The 22,632-nt window shown below is 38.2% G+C and overlaps 1 protein-coding gene across 2 annotated transcripts in view; it reads right to left on the bottom strand.

The window, feature by feature from the left end:
* POLR3B (RNA polymerase III subunit B) overlaps positions 1-21,652 on the bottom strand; it is a 93,569-nt gene extending 71,917 nt beyond the window's left edge. The window contains exons 1-9 of one of the 2 annotated variants that reach the window (XM_084880112.1): positions 21,398-21,652; positions 17,570-17,602; positions 16,135-16,191; positions 15,990-16,054; positions 13,864-13,939; positions 9,905-10,005; positions 5,808-5,899; positions 4,162-4,279; positions 2,160-2,268 (exon numbers count right to left, since the gene is read on the bottom strand). In XM_084880112.1, coding sequence (XP_084736238.1) covers positions 2,160-2,268; positions 4,162-4,279; positions 5,808-5,899; positions 9,905-10,005; positions 13,864-13,939; positions 15,990-16,054; positions 16,135-16,191; positions 17,570-17,602; positions 21,398-21,469 — 723 coding nt within the window. In that variant the 5' untranslated portion in view covers positions 21,470-21,652. The remainder of the gene's footprint in view (positions 1-2,159; positions 2,269-4,161; positions 4,280-5,807; positions 5,900-9,904; positions 10,006-13,863; positions 13,940-15,989; positions 16,055-16,134; positions 16,192-17,569; positions 17,603-21,397) is intronic. The other variant, XM_084880111.1, reaches the window with a different exon arrangement.
* Between the last annotated feature and the right edge of the window lie 980 nt (positions 21,653-22,632).

Genomic DNA, 22,632 nt, shown 5'->3' with positions numbered 1-22,632 from the left:
AAAAATAAAAGTAAAAAATATATACCCAAAAACATAGTAATACTTTTCAGTGGCTTTAAATTTTTACAATGCAAGGATTATTTTATAAGCAGAAAGAAATTTGAAATCTCAACTACTCGTTACATAAAAATATACACTGTTAATAGCCCTTTATAAAAGGATTTAAGTCAGCTATATTTACAGAATAAACATTAAATAAATTTGACAGAAGAAACTCTTATCAAGCATTTGTCACCTAGCAAAAAAAAAAAAAAAAAAAAAAAAGGTAGTTAATATAGATTTTCTGATTTTATTGCATATGCCTAGTGATGCATTTTCCCTGTGAGTGATATAAGATTACATACATTATAATTAATTTATAATTTCTGGTGTAAGAAAGGTAGGTAGTGCTTCCTATGGATCTTCAAGCATCAAAACCTTTCAAATACGTAATTCCTTTTGATGCATGGGAGCATACTGCCCTCTGCTGGAGATGTAATTCTATATGGTTACATAAAACTTTCTTTATTAACCACTATGTAGATAAGACATTGCATTATTTTAATCAACCTACTTATCAAGATTCATTTAATACCCATATGCAGTAGATCACCGTTATCCCCAGTAGCTATGTTTTACAAAGTTGCTGGAAACACTGAATTAATGAAGAAGCCCTGCTCCTAGGGGAAACAGGTTTTTGTGAACCTCTGGTTAAGTTTTCTTCAACTGTTTAGTAATACAGAACCTGTTTTACATATGTTTCTATTTAAAGATACCTTATTTTACACGTGTGTTTGATTCATTTACACTGAAGCCAACAGCACTCATGCCTGAACAAAGCTTATCTAACAAATATTTTCTCCATCAAGCACATCATAGCCTTCTTGCGCTTAGGAACACTTCAGCACTATGCTTGGGGGGGCATTTTAAACAGCAAAATCTCTAACAAAGGTACAAATATGTGAAAAACAACACTAGACAGAAAAAAAGGGGACCTTTTTCACAGTATGAGAGCTGAAATGAGAAATTAGCGTTGCCTTGTTTGAGCTCGGCTGGGAATGTGCCTGTTTGGTGACTGAAATTTTTCATTATTCTGTGCCCGTACACACCCATAAATAATTGTAAAAGCACCACAAATATTGATTTGCAGTTACAAATAAACTTTAGCAAGTAGAAGAATTGGAAAATATAGAATCTGTGAATACTGAGGACCAACTGTATGATATAACAGCAACTATTTTTCTGTTTTGCTAAATACTAATACTGTAATTTAACTGTTCAGAGAATGGGCATAATATTTAAGTCTCAGAGAAGATTAAATGAGCTACTATACAATTATCCGAGAAGATAACATTTAGACATTATTTCTATGGGAAAAGTTTTGGATTCTAAGCCAACAATTCACAAACAAGTGGGGGGAGGAAGGGAATCAGTTGTAAATTGAAGGTTAATGGTTATGCAGAAACTCACTAGAATCCAGAAGTCCATAAAACAGAACAATGAACTTGGTCCATACTCTTTGACCTAGAAAATTATACTACTAGTAATTTAGCCTATGGATATCCTTGCCCATGTGTAACATGATACTGCTGCAGTTATACAATAGCATGAGATATGTATGTCCACTGATAACAGAATGTTAAATAATCATACAGCTATAAATAGAATTGTTGGAATGAATACAATAGCTCTGTATGAAGTAATATAACACTATTGCCAAGATGTAAGTTACCAAAAAAAATAAATTAAATAAAATAACAAAATAAAATAAAATGCATTACATGACTGTCAACTTGTCCACACTACAAGTCTCTCTATTCTTGTTATCCTCCAAATTTTTAATTACATATGAAAAACGAGAGAAACAGACTCAGATACAGAGAAGAAACTGATGGTTGCCAGTGGGATGGGTGTTGGAGGCTGAGTGAAAAAGATGAAAAGATTAAGAACAAATTGGTATTTGCAAAGTAGTCACAGGTATGTAAAGTACAGCATAAGGAATATAGTCAACGATATTATAATAACTATGTATGGTGCCAGGTGGGGATCACTTTGTAAGTTAATAAGTGTCTAATCACTATGCATACACCTGAAGTTAATATAATATTGAATGTCAACTGTAATTGAAAAAATTTTAAAAATTTTCCTTTATAATTTTCAGTAGATACCTGCAACCTTACCTTAAATATAATTACAATGGGTATATCTTCTGATAAAGTATTATGCCTCAAATAAAATCGTCCTTGTTTCACAGCCATATTGGTTCTGCTTTTTTTCTCATGGGTAGAGCTACAAGGAAATACAAGTTGGTTAAACTGCATCCCCATTTAGTTTCAAGCTAGTAACATGCAATAGAAATGTATGTCAATCAATAAGGTTTAACTATCAATAACAATCAGTGAGGTCCTATCAATTAGATGTTTTTTAAAGGTGCCCAACTCCTCTCCTGCCCCTGCCACTTGCATTTTAAACACTATACATGTTTCTTTAGCTTTGAGATTATGGTGGAAGTTTTGTGGGTGAATTTATTTTGACCTACTCCACTTTGATTCCACCTGAACTCCTTGGATCCAATGTGGGGCATATATTCACAATCAATTTTATATGTTTGAAGAGAAAAACCTCAAAATGAGCCTGTACCCTAATAAGAAACTATGAAGAAATGAATTTATATATTAATAATTCAATAAAACATACCTAAAGTCTAGGTATACTGTGAAGAAAAAAAAAAACTAAGGCAATCTCCTCTTATTGATCTCTATTTACTATAAAATTTCCAGTGGGTTTAAAAACATTTCAACACTTTATTCATTCATAAAAGTAACACACACTAATCATCAGCTACATATTATGTACCTTTACAACCTATTTATAATATATTTGCTCTAATCTCATACATACTAAAACTTCCTTTGAAGTGTTGCCTCCTAATCACATATCAGGAAATCAAGGCTCAGAGAAGCTAAGTAACTGCTCACCCAAGTACCTCATAGCTAGTAAACAAAACCTTTAGGATTCAAATCCTGATTGCCCCGGTTCCAAAATTGCAAACAATGGGAAGACATATTGTAGAATTATTAGATCTGGGTTCAAATGCTGGTTACCTCTAATGATGGATGTAACCTGCACTCAAGGTCTGTTACTCAGCTATTAAACAGAGATAATATCACTTATCTTGGAGGACTGAGCTGACAAATAATATATGTAAAACACCTACTACACTACCTGGTTCCTAGTCACTGCTCAATAAATGGCTATTAGTGTTAGTTGCCTCTCTATCAGAAAGAAAAACGAAGAAACTCAGTTAAGAAGTTCAATACAGGTTGTTATCAACTCCATACTGACATCTTAACTATGTCACCAATTTTTTATACCCAGAATCCATTAACTTCCAAAATTCAAATTACATATGATAATAAGCCAGAGGAAAAAAGTTATAGTAGTAATATAAGGGATACTGTTATAGAAAAATGAGTATATGCCAAAACCGGTTTGGCTCAATGGATAGAGCGTCGGCTTGGGGACTGAAAGGTCCCGGTTTCGATTCCGGTCAAGGGCATGTACCTTGGTTGCGGGCATATCCCCAGTAGGGGGTGTGCAAGAGGCAGCTGATCGATGACTCTCGCTCATCGATGTTTCTAACTCTCTATCTCTCTCCCTTCCTCTCTGTACAAAATCAATAAAATATATTTTTTAAAAAATAAATAAATAAAAAATAAAAATAAAAATGAGTATAATGTGAAAGAGGCTGGTTTGAAAACTAATAATAAGATGTTAAGTTCATAAAATAATTCATTAAATATTAAGTATAAAATAGTCTCATTATATCAACAGAAATAACCAATAATAAAAACAATCAATAATAAAAATAATGGAATACAAATGTAAAAATCGGGAAACATTTATTTTTTTTAAAGTTCCTTTAATACTATAACTTAAAATGCAACTTTTAAAATAACTAGCAGCCTTTTAAACAATATCTCATACATTCATCACAAAAAATTTTAAATCAATACTCAATATTTAGTGTTACACAATAAGTTGAATACATATAGTTTAAATATTTCCCTGCCTAATTATCAGAGAGAATAACTAACTGGGTACCTCCATATCAAAAGATAGCCATTTGATATTAATGAAATTAACAATATTTCTTAAGAACACCATCTCTGCTTTCCATACCTGGTAACTGAAGCACCAACTGTTCCTTTTCTGTCAGCCTCCACAATAATCCTGTTCTTAGACAGCTGCTCTTGGATAAGAATAACTTTTTCCACTCCTTTAACAATGAAGTAGCCACCTGCCCAGAGGAAACAAGAACAGTTCCACCATCTAGTCTTTTAACTAGATGTGATTTAATAATCTCTGAATTAGAGATCATTCTTCCATTGCTTCATGGCACTTGGCCACCACTTAATTCAAAGAGGTTTGTTATTTTATTAATTAACTAGAGGCCTGGTGCACGAAATTCATGCATTGGGGTTGGGGGTCCCTCAGCCTGGCCTGCCCCCTCTACAGTCCAGGAGCCCTCAGGGGATATTCTACTGATGGCTTGGGGAGCAGGCCTAAGCCGCAGTCTGGCCTCCCTCTGCGGGAGGCGACCAGGCCAATCACGGGAAGGTGCCATCTCATCACCCCACTGCCTCTGCACTCTCTCTGTGGGAAGTGACTGAACCAATCAGGGAAGGTGCCACCCCCATTACTCTGCTGCTTCTGCCACTGTCGGCCATTGCAGCTGCTGCGGCTTTGTCCGCAAGGACATCTGGAAGATGTCTGGTCTATCTGGTCTAATTAGCATATTACCCTTTTATTAGCATAAATGATAGGGTCAGCACATGATTTTATATAAAATGAAGCACAAGATAATAAACTTCTTTACAGGAAATGTATCTTAGTGGTCTATGTATCACCAGCACCTGACATACTGGTAAATAGGAGGTGAATACAAGTAATTATGCTAAATTAGACTGCAGATTTCTTAAGCAGAAAAAAAGCTAACAATCTTCAATATAAACTGAAATTTGCTCTAAGTTTTCTAACAAATCATGATAAAATAAGTTTCTGTAATATTCTATACTAAATAAAACATTACCATATATATTTTTGCACACAATTCAGCATAGGATAAAGGTACATTTCATTTTACCTTCAGAATGAAGTAGAAACAAAGCAATATATTCGACCTATGCAACATTTTATTATAGTCTAAAAGTCACGTTCTTTGTTAACTTCTTTCTAAAACCTTCTGGGACTCTACATCAATGCAACTTTAAAGGAAGCAGTCAAAGCAACTATAAATTAAATCAGTGTGAAATATGAGTTAAGGTATTAAAAGAAACTTTCTGTTAAGTGCTAAATTTGAAACTTTATAGAAAGAAACTTCCTAAAAACAGGTACAAATATGTGATTTTTAAAAATTTAAAGAGAAGACTTTTATCCCCCCACCCCTGCAATGCATTTAAAATAGCCTGAAATTAGACGTTTGAGTCTTAATAAACTAGATAAGTAACTTTGTGAGGTTATTTTTGAATTTTAAGTACACCAAAAGAGCATTATCCTGGAGCAAAGAGACAAAGAAAATACTAACAAACCACAGCAATAAATACTTGGGGTATTAAAATTTTAAATCTGAAATAAAAGAGGAAACCATTATCTTTTAGAAGAACAGACCAATAGAATAAAATTGAAACCAAATTTCTGGACTTTTGAAAACAAAGTTTTATCAAAGTTCGTTATAAAGCAGAAAGAGTGGTATTGTTTTAAGGAAAATGTAAAAAAACAAAACAACAACCAAAGGAAGTAGAGCAAATGCAAGGATTCGCACATACCTGGATCTAAAGGGCATTCATTCAGTTTGGCAAATTCTGCTGGCGTTTTCCCTGTAAGAACACAGTTTGAACTACGGAGCATTATGGGCATTCTGTTTAAAATAAAACAAAAGAAAACATCACTTAAAGATTGTCACTGGGTGTGAGTGACATGTGCGAGGGCAGGTGTAGCTGTGAGTGTCTGAGGAAGGACTTGGGCGGGCAGTTTGGGCTATCCTGGCGGAGGAGCTGCACAGGCAATTGCCAGGAGTCAGGGTCCAGGGACTGCAGTATTTGCTGGGGAGGGGGCTGTTGCTTCCCCTCCCCGCTTTCCTGGCTCTGGGCGCCTTGGCTGGAACCGCAGGCGGGAGAGACTGAGAACGATGCAGCTTGGTCCCGAAGCCAAGAGAACCGGGACTGAGAGGTGGCTGGGTAAGCGCTGGCTGTGGAGGCCATGCCAGGAGCAAGGTGGCAGAAGTCCAAGGCTGAGACTCACGGGAGGGAATAGCCAGAACACCCCGCCATCATCCTACCTGGGAAGTTCACCCTGACCTGTGTCTGCGGGAAGAGCCACATGGTGAACTTGGGGGCAGGGGAGAGGTCTGACCAGCATATTCAGCAGTGAATCTGAGGGACAACTCAAAAGTTCCGGAAGAACTTTTGGCAGAGAGCAGTGTGGCCCAGGAAAGAACATTGGTCCTACCCACTTCAGGTACAGGGGAGGCATGCAGAATGGCTGCAGCAACCTGAGAAAAGGGGGACCAGCTCTGGGCTGGAAATCTACACACCATGGCTGGGTCTGGTGGGTGGGGAACTTCGACAATGACCTGGTCAGAGCCTGGGCAGATGCCTTGCCCAGTGGTCAGACACACTAAAAGAGTGCTACGCAGGGATGGTTTCTTTTTTGTCCCTTCCTACTTGAGAAGGTAGAGGGGAGGAAGGAGGTGCCAACGAGCCAGGCAGAGCTGAGGAACTGGAAGGAGAGGAAGTACTCACCACCCTCCTACAAGCTACATGTACCACCCCCAAAATGAGCCTGCTTAAACCATCATGGTAGGACACAGAGCCCAGCTCCATGGAGGCAGGCTCAGCCTCTGGGTTATGGAGGCCCTTCCTACCAGACTACTTGGAGCTCTGCCCTGCCAGTGCTTCAGGCAGGTTGCCCAAAGGCCAGGCAGGGGCAGCAATAAACATTGGCTGGCCCGAGAACCTACTAGGAGGCCAGCACCAAAATATCAAGGGGATCGATTCATTGGTTTAGAACAAAATCTAGCAAACTCCACAAATAACAGATCCAAATTTTTTTTCTCTCATGTCTCTTTCCTTTTATTCAATTTTTCCCCCTTTTTTTCTTTTTTTTAACTTTTCTGTCTTCTTTCCCATTTTCTTTTCCTATTATATATTTTAATTTATTCATTATAGTTACTTTAAAAAACAGTATTATTTCATTTTTTTATTTTCTTTTTTAATCTTATGCTATTTCTTTTTCTTTCACATTTTCTTTTTTTGGTTCTTTTTTCTCTAATTCTTTTGGTCTCATGTCTTTTAGTACCCTTTTTTGTTTTCTTTTTCTATTTAGTCCTTTTGTGTGTGTGTCTGTGTGTGTGTGTGTGTGTGTGTGTGTGTGTGTGTGTTGTTTTCAATTCAGTCTTGTTTTGTCTTGATTTGTTCTGTCAGCAACTGTATAACAGTTGGCATGATATGGTTGGGGTTGAGCCCAACCACAAATGTAACAACAGCAACCGAGACCCAAATATGACAGGAGGGCCCATATAATCCATGCAAGGGACATTCCTAGTGCTCCCAGCTCAGATCAAGGAGACTACACACACCACTGGTCCCACTCTACAAAGAAGTCCACTCTACAAAGACTGGGAGGCACAGCAGTCTCATCCAATACACAGAAACAAACACAAAGAAATAGCAAAAGTGGAGAAACAAAGAAACAGGCCCCAAATGAAAGAACAGGAGAAATTTCCAGACTAAATGAAATGGAGGCAAGCAATTTATTAGAAACAGAGTATAAAGTAAAAGTATTTAGAATGCTTAACAGCATAAAAAAGGGCATAGAAACCATGAAAAACAGCCAGTCAAAAATGAAGAATGACATAGCTAAAATAAAGAATACACTGGAAGGAATTAACAGTAGGTTAGAAGAAGAGGATAGAATCAGCAAATTAGAAGATAGAAAAAAAAATCATTCAGTCAGAGCAGCAAAAAGAAAAAAATGCTTTAAAAGCATGAGGACAGTTTAAGGGAACTTTGGGACACCATGAAATAGAATAACATCTATATCCTAGGAGTGCCAGTTGGAGAAAAAAGCGAGTAAGGGATTAGAGAACTTGTTTGAAGAAATAACGACAGAACTTTCCTAACCTGATGAAGAAAAAACTCACTCAAGTTCAGGAAGCACAGAGTCCTAATCAAGATGAACCCAAAGAAACCCACATCAAAACACATCATAATTAAAATGGCAAACATTAAAGACAAAGAATCTTAAAGGCAGCAAGAAGGAGAGGAAGTACCCACCACCCTCCTAACAAGCTACATGTACCACCCCCAAAACTAGCCTGTTTAAATCATGGTAGGACACAGAACCCAGCTCCATAGAGACAGGGAGAGTAGTTACCTACAAGGGAGTTTCCATAAAGCTGTCAGCTGAGTTTTCAAAAGAAATACTGTAGGCCAGAGGGAATGGCATGAAGTATTCAAAGTAATGAAAAACAAGGATCTGAAACCAAGACTACTCTGACCTGCAGGGCTATCATTAAAAACTGAAGGTAAAATAGCTTCCTAGACAAAAAAAGCTAAAGGAGTTTATTACCACCAAATATTGCAAGAAATGTTAAAGGAACTGCTGTAAGAGGAAGAATACATATACCGTATTTTTCGGACCATAAGACGCACTTTTTTCCCCCCAGAAGTGGGGGGAAAAAGTCCCTGTATCTTATGGTCCAAATATAGCCTACACATATACTGTAAAAAAAAAGTTTTTTTACTTGCCCGGCTCTGTGTGGTCTCTGTGTGCTTGCCCGGCTCTAAAATGGTTCTAAATGCTGCTGTTTACTTTACAGGGTTGATTACATGTGTTTATGACTGTGATGTTGGGTTTTAATGCACATAAAATATTTTAGGACACTATTTGTTTCAGAATCTTTTTTTTCTTCATTTCCCTTCTCTAAAAACTGGTGTGTCTTATGGTCCGGTGCGTCTTATGGTCCGAAAAATACGGTATATATTTATTTATATTTATATGTTTATACTAATTTACTTATATTTTTATATTTAGAAAGAAACATAGGCATAAAAAATAAAACGGCCATTAAATATATACCTATCAACAATCTTAAATGATAAATGGGTAAAATACTCTCCAATCAAAAGACATATAACCTGAATGTAGCTGACAAGAGCTATATCATTATCTTTCTATTTACCTGAACACCCATCACAGTGCATGACAAATAATGAGAAGTTGATGCATATTTGTGAACTAATGAATTGTTTATTAAGCTCTTAGTACTTCTGAAGGAGGAAAAACACTTGAATGGGAATTATGTGGAGTAAGTTTAAAGTCCAATATCATTTATAACCATTATTATTGTTGTTGTTATTGTGGGTTTTGTCCATTTCTACAGGAAAGTCAATATATTTCTCTAGTTAGGACATGCAGACTGCAAAAATGCTAGCAATCATTTCCAAATCTGGGTAAATAAGTAACTTCTCCCTTAGATACTACTATATGAAAAACAGTTAAATAGCCAGGAAAATCAAGCTTAAAATATACATGAATCCACCAAGAAGACCAGTCCAGAGAGTTCACTGAAATGCTTTCTTACCTAATGTTTTCCTAAAAGCCTGGTATTATAGGAGGAAATGAAAGCATTTTCTTTAACTTTACAGAAAACATTTCACAATTAAAAAACAGTAACCACAAATATGTGCTGAATACCACTTAAGTATTTTATATCTACTGACTCACTGAATCCAGAAAATAAGCTATAAACAAGGCAGCATTTCCCACATTTTTCAGAAGAGGAAATGGGCAAAGAGAATTGCTCAAGGACACAGGGCTGGAATGCAGGTAGTGTATCTCTAATACCAACATCATTTCTTACCTGCCAATGGGTAAAGCATTGCGGATGATCCTCTGGCTGCCTCGGGTATATTCAATATCCACTGTAATGGGGGCAGAGTATGTCATGTCCCGCAGACGGCACTAAAATAGATTCAGACAGTTACTGCTCCTTCTCTCTGGAAAAGAAAGGTTCTGAGAGCTCCTTCTTTAGTAGAAGTATGGCTCACGTTGAACTTGGACCTGTTCATGGAACGCTGAGCTATTACATATGCTACCTTAGGGCACTGGGAATAATGAACGGGAATGATACCAGTGATAGCTCTAGACATCACCACAGTATCTCTGCCCCTGTCAGCCCAGATATGAAACAATAACTCTAGTACTGATTTTCTGCTTACTGATCTGATGCCATCATCAGTCTGCTCCCATACCTTTGTCACTGCCTTTTTCAAAACAGTTGACCAGTATAATGATAAAGTACACACACACACACACACACACACACACACACACACGTATATATACACACACAAACTAAAAAGTTTAAACTATACTACTTTTTATTCTCCAAATAAACAAAACTAGATCACAAAATTCCTTAACAAGTGATAGGTTATAGCACAAATCATTCATCACATTGTTCTAATAATTGCTGAATCATTTGAGGAACTTAAGAAATAGCTGCTGAGTTTTATGTGGCTCGCAAAATTATGTCCTTGCCAGAGATGTGATCAGACAGAGGAAACCTCATCAGAATGGTCCAGTGACTTCCCCATTATATTGATGGTCATCAGGTGGCTTGTAGTCAAAAGGAATTTCTCTGACCATCAACCTTACAATTTATGGTGCTGATTCGTCTCTCTGGTTTCTACTGAACCAAAGACAGTTAGATTTAAACTTTTTCTAGTCTTTATCAATGAGCCTGGAATTTTAAAATATTAGATATTCCTATTATTGATCAATAGAAATTATTTACTTTATATTTAATTAGATCATGACTGCTCCTTCAGGTCAGACCAAAGGCAGGGTGGCATGGTGGTTCAAAGTATGGACTCTATTGCCTGTGCTCAAATCTTGGTTCTACCACTTAAATTTTACATCTCTTCCTATGTAAAATGGGATAAGAATCATTTTAATTCCCCAGAGTATAAATATGTATTTTTAAAATGGTGCCTCACACAGAACACTATATAAATATTATCTTGTTTTTATTAATAAAACTAATGTAATGTCCATAATAGGCAAACATTTGTGGTTTTAACAAACTTATCCCTTCACATGGAAATGAAATTCAACAGATGTCGTAAGAACTGGGTCCAATCTTCGTAGGTTCCCAAACTACTTCCATGGGTTCCCTCCATCCCCCTCGGCCCCTCTCTGATTGCAGGAGTAGGACTGCCCTGGTGGAGTCTGCAGTGCCTGCACCCTGCCAGTCCTGCTGTGGGTCCCATGACTGCCCACCCATCTGCTCTCCCAGTCTCCCCAATTCTCCAAGAGTCAAAATCTCTCCAAGAAATCTCTAATTACAATAATACTTATATGTTTTTCAATGTAAGAATAATTATGACAATTGTAGCTTCAGCTTCTTGAACTAATTCAGACTACTTTGTCTTCTCCTTTCTCTGAACTCAGTTTATAGTTTATAGTAATATAGTTTAGATAACTTAGAAATTGCTAACCTTTTAGTTCACAAAAAAAATGAGAAGTTCTAGCAAAAGGGAATGGGAGGTGGGGAAAGCCAAGCTGGGCAATCACCTTCCGATATCCCACAGTCCTCACCAATTCCTACTCAGCACAACTCCACCTATTTACCTTACCTACCTGATCATTCTAGACATTCAAAGTGTGTAACCCCTGGTGTCTGTTTGACATGTTTTATTATTTTAATCTCTCCATAAGAGTATGAACTCCTTGAGGAAGGATATGTGTCTCATTTCTTTTATATCTCTTAAGGTTGAGACACAAAATAAATGTTCAACAATATTTGGTGACTAAATATCGATAGTACCAAAATTTATTTTTGTAAAATGTCTTGTTCATACTTCCTATGTAATCTTACTTAGACAACAACCATACAATCTAACACCTTAATTGTTGTTTAATAAGATCACTGTGCTAAGTTCCACAATTGCTATTTTGGCATTATATTAATACAAACCAGATAAATCTACAAAAATCATTTTATTCCCTGAATCAATTCCCTATTCTGGATACTATCGGGTCTAGTAATAATTAATGTCGTTTTTTAACATTCGTTTAAAATCTTGCTTGGCGTTGACTTGTATTGACATAACCTTCAAACACGTGGTATCTACAGAACATGTGAAGTGCAGTTAACAAGTTTTGCTGGAAAAAGTTTGTGTTTGGTTTGGTTTTTGTTGCAGAACTAGGGCTAAGAAGATGGCGGATGAAGAGCATATTCGGCACTGCATGCTTTACGAGTTCCAATTAGGAAGAAAAGCAAGTGAGGCTGCAAAAAACATCTGTAGTGCTCTTGGTCAAGATGCAGTTAGCGCCAAAAAATGCCAGCGTTGGTTTGAGAAATTTCGCGAGGGAAATTTTTCGTTAGATGACAAGAGTGGTCGAGGCCGTGTGTCCAATTTTGATCAAGAAGCTCTTCAAGCTCTTTTGGTGCAAAATCCTAAAATTACCCAACAAGAGCTTGCGACAACTTTAAATTGTTCACAAAAAACAATTTCCAATCAATTGCGTGCACTTGGCAAAGTCCAAAAGTTTGGAAAATAGGTTCCTCATGAGTTGACCGACAACAACCGTAATCAGAGAGTCACAATTTGCAGTTCGCTCCTCTCTCGTCAAAACCATTTGCCGTTTTTAGAGCAAATTGTTACCAGAGATGAAGAATGGGTGCTGTATGTTAATTTGAAAAGGTGGCCTCAATGGTTGGACAAAAATGAGGCTCTGCAGCCCACGCCAAAACCTGACTTGCTTGCGAAAAAAGTGATGTTGTGTGTTTGGTGGAATTTTAAAGGAATTCTTCATTATGAACTTTTACCATCTAACCAAACCATTACAAGTGCAGTGTATAGTGCCCAATTGGAAAGGTTAGCCCAAGCTTTAAGAGAAAAAGAACCCGCGCTGATTAATCGGAAGGGCGTAATTCTTCACCACGATAACGCACGACCGCATACTGCAAGAATCACTGCTGAAAAACTGCACCAGTTGGAATGGGAAGTTCTCCCTCAACCTGCATATTCTCCTGATATTGCCCCGTCCGATTACCATTTGTTTCGTTCTTTACAAAACTTTCTTCTTGGAAAAAAATTTAATAATGAAGAATGCCTCAAAAATGCATTGACCGAATTTTTTGCATCAAAATCACAAGAATTTTACAACAGAGGGATTAAAATGCTTCCTGAGCGTTGGGCACAAGTAGTAGAAAACAACGGCAACTATATTGTTGATTAAATTTTGTTGTATTGTTTAAATAAATTCGATTTAAAAAAAAGTATTAGAAAACGACATTAATTATTACTAGACCTAATAAGTGAAAGAATTTGAAAATAAGTCTTGTATCTGTTAAAAGCCAATAAACAGACCTATTCTATAACCTTCTGTCTGCATATCTGTTAATAATCTGGTACTTAAATATCTTCTCATCCACCTCTTCTATTGGACTGTGAGCTCTTGGTCCTTGGTCTCCCCTCCCTAACACAATGCCTGCTAACCCTGCAAAAAAACAGCACCATGCTAGGCATAAGTGGCTGGCAAGGGGGTGGGAGATACCACTGAAATGCTCAGAAACAATATAAATAGGACAGTTACATAACAGTGCAAGTTAATAACATTAAATGATAAACTAAATAGTACAGAACTGTTCCCTAATATAGTATAGTATTATACAAGTGCTTGGGTATTTTGCTTACCTGCCTCATAAGAGATTTTTTTTTACCTGTTTTAAATCATCTTTCAAGAGTATATATTAAGGGCAGACTCTTTGAGTTAAAGTACAAATTCAATTAAAGTAAGGTTGAAAATTACCTCATGAGGGGACACTGGTCTGGTTACATTGAAGCTTTCTTCAACATCGGGAAGCCCAACATATATATTAAGATATCTGAAAAGCAAATTATTCCATTACCAATTACAGTTCTCCAAAGAACATATAAACAAAAAAAGACAGTTTCCTTCTATGGAAAGGATTATGCTTTGACAATTGTTTATCTTGCTAAAAATGACAAAAATTATAATTGGAGAATTTCTTCAAGTGATAGTACACATAACTTACAAAGGAGGGAAAGTACTCTCTAACAGAGTGTCTTTTTTAAAAACAGTGTAGCCCAGCTAGCTCAGTGACTGAACGTTGAACTATGAATCAGTAAATCATGGTTCAATTCCCGTCAGGACACACTGAGGTTGCAGGTTCAATCCCTAGTGTGGAGTGTGCAGAAGGAGAAGCCAATTAATGATTTTCTCTCATCACTGATGTTTCTATCTCTCTCTCCCTCTCCCTTCCTCTATGAAATAAATAAAACTGTTTAAAAAAAATAAAAATTGCCGAAACCGGTTTGGGTCAGTGGATAGAGCGTCAGCCTGTGGACTGAAGGATCCTGGGTTCAATTCTGGTCAAGGGCATGTACCTTGGTTGCCGGCACATCCCCTAGAGGCAGCTGATCGATGACTCTCTCTCATCGTTGTTTCTAACTATATCTCTCCCTTCTTCTCTGTAAAAAAATCAATAAAAAAACAAATAAAGCCGAAACCGGTTTGGCTCAGCGGTAGAGCGTCAGTCTGCGAACTGAAAGGTTTCAAGTTCGATTCCGGTCAAGGGCATGTACCTTGGTTGTGGGCACATCCCCAGTAGGGGGTGTGCAAGAGGCAGCTGGTCGATGTTTCTCTCTCATTGACATTTCTAACTCTCTATCTCTCTCCCTTCCTCTCTGTAAAAAATCAATAAAATATATATTTTTAAAAACAAAACAAAGAAAAACAAATAAAATTTAAAAAAACTAAAATATAACTTAAAAAAAATAAGAATAGTGTAAATCTCTACAAAAATCCTAGAAACCTAGCTTCCTTAAAATGACACTGAAAAAAGCAAAGTACAAAAGAGTACGTATAGTATGCTATGATTCATTTAAGAAAAAAGAGGAGCTAAAATCAGTTTGGCTCAGTGAATAGAGCATTGGCCTGCAGATTGAAAGGTCCCTGGTTCAATTTTGGTCAAGGGCATGTACCTTGGTTGTGGGCACATCCCCAGTAGGGGTGTGCAGGAGGCAGCTGATTGATGTTTCTCTCTCATTAATGTTTCTAACTCTCTATCCCTCTTCTTTCCTCTCTGTAAAAAATCAATAAAATATATATATATTTTTAAAATAAGGAGAGAAGAGGATGTGTGGGGGAAAATATATATGCTCATTTGTAATCGAAGGAGCTTCTAAAAATCAAACAATCAGAATTCCTCAAAAGTATCAAGGTCATGAAAGACCAAGAATGCTTAAGGAGCTGTCACAGACTGGAGGACAGTGAAGAGGCATGACAATTAAACATACTGCCGAAATCGGTTTGGCTCAGTGGTAGAGCGTCGGTCTGCGGACTGAAAGGTCCCAGATTCGATTCTGGTCAGAGGCATGTACATTGGTCGCGGGCACATCTCCTCTCCTCTTCTCTCTCATCGACGTTTCTAGCTCTCTATCTCTCTCCCTTTCTCTCTGTAAAAAAATCAATAAAATATATTTTTTAAAAAAGAAAAAAAAGAAAAAAAAAAAACATACTGTGGGTCCTGAATCGAACCCTGAACCAGAAAAAGGACATTAGTGGAAAAACTTTAAATAAGATCTGTAGATGTGTTGCTAATATTGTATCAATGCTAATTTCCTGGTTTTGCTAATTGTGCTATAAGATGCTAACAGTAACAGAAGCTGAGTGAAGAATAAAATGGGAACACTGTACTATTTTTGTAATTTTTATTTTTCAAAAATTTTAAACGCTAATAGTTTTAGTAATTTCTTAATCATAATGTTATGTGTTAGAATTAGTTTACCAATTAAGTCGAACACCTGATAATTAACTTATTAAACAGATTAAAAAGATTTTGGTAGCATCTACATTCACTTTTTAAAATGTCAGACATTATCAAAAGAGTAATTGATAGTTGGGTTTCTTACTTTAGGTACCACATGGGGTCAGCATCACTCGTAACCTTTTCATTGGCTTTCATGATCTTCTTTATCTGCAGTGGAAAGAGTAGCATTAGGAAAGACTCTGGCTTCCAATTCTTAGCTGTGTCTAATTCTAAGATCTGATGCTTACCTCTACATTAATGAAATAGTTGAAGGAATCTATGTGCTGCTTTACAAGGCCTTTCACCTAAACAGAAAAGGGGAAACAGTAGATTATCAACAAAAGTAGGTTAGCAGATAGTATAATAGACTCTAATCATAGATAATCAGCAAATTTTTCTCAAAACTAAAGGGGGGAAAATTCATGAATTTTGTAAAACTTTACATTTATATGTCTTCATTCCATTTCTTCTCCATCTTACTAGAATATCCTCAAATTTCCCTCCTTGAGAAGCAACCTGACTTTGGAAAATACAAGTATTTAAATATACCTAATGATTTCACACAAGCTAATAAATAAGGTAGAATTTTCTTTGCATATTTTAAATTGTCAAAAATATATAGCAATTGAGCATAATATAATCTCTATTCCCCTCAAACAATGCCCATTTATTTTTTTGTCTTTCTCCTGTCTGGACAATTTTGTCTTTCTCCTGTCTGGGCAATTTTCACACATCAAACTGGTCTTTCATATAACTTTATAAAAGAATGAAGGAGGAAAAATAATAATCTTTATTAAGAAAATACTTGTATTTGATACTGAAAGCAGGTGAAACTCAACAATCCTAAGATCGGATACCAGCTAGCAGTGACTTCCTTTTCATCTCAGCAGTCAGTAGTAACTGTACACAGATAGCGCTGTGTACTGCTATGGAAAACAATGAAATAATAAACACACAAACTCCAAAATCTTAAGATTTAAAAGGACTGTACATGTTCATTTTCTTACATTAATCTTCAAACACAACTAATTCAACGCTTCTAGAACTTTCTTGACAGATAGTCATAGAACCTTTGTTTTAATTATACTTCCCTATTGGGAATCTTGCTGGCTTACAAAACAACCATCCCATATTTTGAAATAGTCCTGATTGTTGGAGGGAAAAAATTCAACCTTATAATGATGAGGTCTACCTTCCTAAGTTCCTACCAGTTGGACTTAATAATCTCTTATGATCTGTATATACTACTTCCTCTCTAAAATCAGATTACCACTTCCCCAACCAGCAGGAATACTGCCTCTTAATTCCTTGTATTTCCCAAACCTGGCAATATACACAACTGCATACAGTAAAAAAAGGTGATGCCAAAACCAGTTTGACTCAGGGATAGAGCGTAGGTCTGCGGACTGAAAGGTCCCGGTTCGATTCCGGTCAAGGGCATGTACCTTGGTTGGGGGCACATCCCCAGTAGGGGGTGTGCAAGAGGCAGCTGATGGATGATTCTCTCTCATTGATGTTTCTAACTCTCTATCCCTCTCTCTTCCTCTCTTAAAAAAATCAATAAAATATACTAAAAAAAAAAAAAAGAAAAAAAGTGATACAATTTAATCTTATTTGTAGAAATAAGAAAAAAGGCTTATTTCTTGACTTTTCATCAGAAAATTATTACTAAAGATTCATTACCTTTAAAAATGCTGGAAGCAGCCTCCATTTTTCCTGTGAATCAAAATAGTAAGAGTGTCAGGATGTGTGCCAGCAACCATTTTTATGTCATTTTAATGTACCATAGATGACTCACTTTATCACAATAAGTGAAAGTAAGTCAAAATGAAACCAACAATTTTTACATAGTAATCACTTTTATGGAAATCACATAGGTATGTATGTGCCTATACGCATTCAAATATATGTATAAACACATATGTATTAATATACAACAGATTTCTTAAATAGAATCCAATTTAATCTCTTCTTGGTGACTCAAGATTCCAAGTATTTATTTTATTTTCATGACACTTTGTGAGTAAGTGGGTCTGCCAGTTTGATAAAAGGGAAAGCAAGCTTCAGAGAGTCTGGTGGGGAAGCCAGGTCTCCGAGTTCTTTCTCTCTCCCATTTTCAGTCAACTAGTGCATGGTCAGAGCTCATCTCAGGGCAGCAGAAGGACGGCACACACGGTGTTCACCTTCTACATTAAAGAGCTGCAAACTGGTACACTTCTTTTGTTCTCAGGCCTGTTATTTATACTTTCCTGAGGTTTTAAGTAGCTCACCACGATACGGCTCTTTTCATGAATGGCATCTAATCTGCTAATCGGAAATCTAACAAATGTGTAGAACTGAGTCTAAAGAATACGCTGTTTCTGAATAAGGGCCTAAGAATCATGTTAGACCTCACAGCAACTGCAAAACTTTTGACTTTCACTCTGACATGAGAAGCATTGGGAGGTTCTGAACAAAAGAGTGACATGGTGATGTGACTCATTTTAACTGGATCAGTTAAAATAATAGGTTGAACTGCTGGACTAAGGACAGACAAGTTAGAAGCAAGGAGATCATTTAAAAGTCTACTGCAATACTCCAGGCTGATAACAGTAGAGAAAGCAAGAAATTGTTAGCTAGGAGATTCAATGTGAAGTTCAAACCAACAGGACTTGATACATTAGATAGAGACTCTGAGAGAAAGAGGAGTTAAGACTGATACCTTAGAGTTTCATTTATGGTGATGAGGAAGTAGGGATGCTGTCAAGAGCAGCAGGTGTAAAGTGTGAGGGGCTATTAGGAGGTTGCTGGAGGCATGCTTAGTTTAAGATATCCACTAGACCAGGGGTCGGCAACCTTTAAGACATAAAGAGCCTCTTGGACCCATTTTCGAAGGAAAAAAAAACACCTCGGAGCCGCAAAACCATTGCGACATAAGTGATACAGCTCCCCGCCCCCCCTGCTATCTGCCCTGCTAGTGTCGGACCTGCTGGGGGCCGCAGCAAAGTTTCAAAAGAGCCGCATGCGGCTCCGAAGCCGCAGGTTGCCGACCCCTGCACTAGACATTGAGGTGGAGATGTCAATAGACAACAAATATGAGCCTGGAACTTGGGAAGAGAGTGGCCTGGAGATACACATTAGGAAAAGGTCAGCAAATAGATGGGAATTATAGCCACATAATGGATGAGCTTGCCTAAGGGGTATAGATGGAGAACTTCAAGAACCTTTTAATATATATGGGGATTGGTAAGATATGTACACATATAATACCTCAATAAAAAAAAACAAAAACCTTTTAATATTTAGAGCTGAGGAACAGAAGGAAGGCAGATCTAGCAAAGAAGACTAAGAAGAAGGAAGTTAAGCCAAGGATGGAGGCAACCAGGAGAGAGTAAAAACATTTTTCAAGAAAAAAAGGAGGGGGGTGAGGGGCATATGAGAGACCTCTGTACCTTCCTACTTCACTGTGAACCTAAAAAACTCTAAATAAATTCGAGTCTTAAACAAACAAAAGAAAAGGAAAAAAAGAGGGAATCAGGCAAAACTAATCAATATGAAAGAAATCAAAGGTCCGGGGTAGAGACAGACTGAAAAGGGAACAGACTTTCTGGAGTGATGGAAATATTCTGTTTTATATTGGGAGGTGGTTATTTGGGAATACATAACTGTCAAAACTAATGATTGGAACAGTCAATATTCCTGTATTTTATTGCATATACATCTACAGAGGAATGAGAGAAAGATCAAAAGGAAGTATATGAGAAGAGTAGAAATATCTTAGGGAAGCAAGGAGTGAAGGTGATGAGGGAGAGAGGCTGGAAAAGTTAACAGAGGCCAGACTGAGGAAGGCCTTATAAACACAGTAAACACTAGATTTTACCCTACGAGCAATGGGAAGAGAATGAAGAAGCTTAACGAACAGAGCAGCATGATCATACTTGTGTGATAAACGGATGGCTGTTACCACAGAGCAGAGAGACTGGAGTGAGAGAAGTTAAATGCCTAGGAAGCAAGAGATGACAGTGGGTCAGACTTGGAGAACCGAGGGAATGATGGTTCAGACTTGAGTCTGTTTAGTAGGCAGGGCCCTGAAGATGGGGTGGATGGTGGATTGGATGCTGGGGGCCATTCCTGAGTCAGACAACTCAAACTGTTGTTTTAGTTTCTCCAGCGCTGTACAAATTCAGGCAAGAAATTTCAATCATGTAGACTTATTCCTTCCCCTTTCTCTGGAGGAGCAGTCCAGTCAGCAGTTAAGGATGAAGACTCTGGAGTCAAGACTGCAAGTCCAAATTCCAGATCAGCCACTTACCAGCCATCTGACATTAAGTTACTCATTTAACCTCTCCGGGCCTCAAAAATCTTCATGGCATATGATGGGCACAGTACTTATTTCAGAGAATTAAACAACAATGCGTGTGAGGGTGACAGAGCCTGGCACACAGGAAGTACTCAGTAAATTCCGGCTCTTCCTATAAGCTCTTCAAGAGCGAAAATCCAGTATTGCCTGGTAATGACCAGCGGTGTATTTCTTTGCAGACTCGTCACAGACTGGATCTGAGGGGCTGATAATCATTCGATTTCATTAATCAGCCAAATGATTAGAGAAAGGTTTTATAATCCGATCATGTCACTTTCCTGCTTCACCCCTTGGACGGCATCTCGCTCCTTGAGATGTCTGAGGAAACTTTTCGTAACCTGGAGCTGTACCTATGCTGCATCTTACCTCCTCTCCTCTCCTCTTCACTCTAGTCCTTGTTTTAAGCTCCTCAATGCCTCTCAAGTATCCGGTTCTCTCTACCTGAAATCACTCAGCTGTCTTTCCAAGCCTCATTTCTCCAGATTCTCCCACTCCAAGCCAATGAAGATTCTGAGGCCCGGAGAGTGAAGGGAAAAAAAATAAAAAATAAAAATAAATAAAATAAAATTACATATATATATATATATAGTGCCTTTCTAGAAAAATAAAATTATGTCAACAGCTGAACTTCATTAGGCAAGCTGCCACTCCAGGGCAGTTATTTTCTTTCATTTCTGATAATATAACGAAAGCTATGGGGCTACTGTCCAAGAAACACCCAGGCAGAATTCTGAGTGAGTTTTCAGGGCGTTTAAAACAGTCCTGCAAGTCCACATTTGAATTCCAGGTTCAAGGGGCGGACTACTCAGCCTGGCACTGAGACGATTTGGTTTAACCACCACAGGCAGCTGTGCGACCCCACGAGAGGGGCCTCAGCTCCCTGGGCCTCAGTGTCCTCCATAAGCCCGCGAAGATGGAGAGTGTCCCCCAAAGGTGGGCGCGAGGACCAATCTTGCCATCACACACGAGCGCTAGAAAGGGCCCGGCGCGAGAGCTGAGCCTGCGCGGCCCCGGATGGGACAGCACGGTCCCCAGTGCGGAGGAATGAGCATGCGCGAAGTTCTGAGCATCCGCAGAAGCTACGTCCCGCCCCGACCCTCGAGAGCTCTCAGGGTCCCGCCTCCTCGGGACGCCTCCCGGCCCCTTCCGTTCCGCGCGTGCCGGGCCTTTACCTCTACAGTCGGTATTGGCGCAGCTAGCTGCTCCGGGGTCAGGTTCCCAAACTCCTCCGCAAGCACGTCCATGCTGCTCCCGGCGAAGGAAGAAGCAAACAGGCAACCCGACGCGCCGGCCTCCGCCGGCTCACGCAGCTCCCGTAGATAGCGGTGCGCGTGGCCTAAACGGTCCCCGCCGCGCAGGTGGATTCAAGGCGCGACAGAAAGGTTCCGCCCCGCTCCCGGCCTGAACCTGAGGTGGAACCCGGATGTGGCTGAGGCGAAGCTGGGAAACTGCGCCGCCTAGTGTCGCTCGGAGGTCTCGCCCGGTAATCCTAATCCCTACAGGACTGGTTCATTGCCAGTTATCCTGTAATTGAGACAAATAGAGCATATTGGTTGTAATTTTAAAAATAATTCAGAGAGAGGGGCAAACGGATAATTTAATAAGCTCCCACTGAGACAGGGATCTTATTTAATCCAAAACGACGCGTTGTATAGTATGGAAAAATAGGAAATTTACCAAATGCCTAGTAGTAGGGAAAGGGACTGGTTAAAAAATATAATGCGTGCACGTGATAGAATATTATACAACTATTAAAATAACCATAACATGAGGAGGTATTAACTCACTTAAGCATAGAGTACAACGGAACAGTAATTAATACTGTTAAATTCTAAAAGGACTGGATATAAGGTCCAGGAATAAATATCACATTGGGAACTTGAGTATGAAACGGTAACATTGCAAAATCAGTACGGGGAAATGAGCTGGAACAATTAATAAATGTTGTTGGAACAGTTGATTAGCTATTAGAAAAAAAGTAAATCCTATATAGATGAAATATTTAAATGTTAACAAAACATTAGAAGAAAATGCAAGTGAATATATTCGTAACACTGGCGATGTAGGCCTTCAAGGGTGGCGACAGTCAGAAATTATAACAGAAAAATATTCATAGATTTGGCAATATAATTCTAATCATAGTTTCATGAGTCCATTAAAAACTATGTTTTCTGAACAGATTTTTAAAAATCACCATGAATAAGAGTTTTGTTGTTGTTTTTTAAACAAAAAACCAGCCAAAACCGGTTTGTCTCAGTGGATAGAGTGTCGGCCTGAGACAGAAGGGTCCCAGGTTCGATTCTGGTCAGGGGCATGTGTCTTGGTTGCAGGCACATCCCCAGTAGGGGGTGTGCAAGAGGCAGCTGATGGATGATTCTCTCTCATCGATGTTTCTGACTCTCTGTCC

The sequence above is a fragment of the Pipistrellus hanaki genome (assembly GCF_964339955.1).
Source record: "Pipistrellus hanaki genome assembly, chromosome: 3".
Lineage (NCBI taxonomy): Eukaryota > Metazoa > Chordata > Mammalia > Chiroptera > Vespertilionidae > Pipistrellus > Pipistrellus hanaki.
This window is presented reverse-complemented; position numbering and strand designations above follow the sequence as displayed.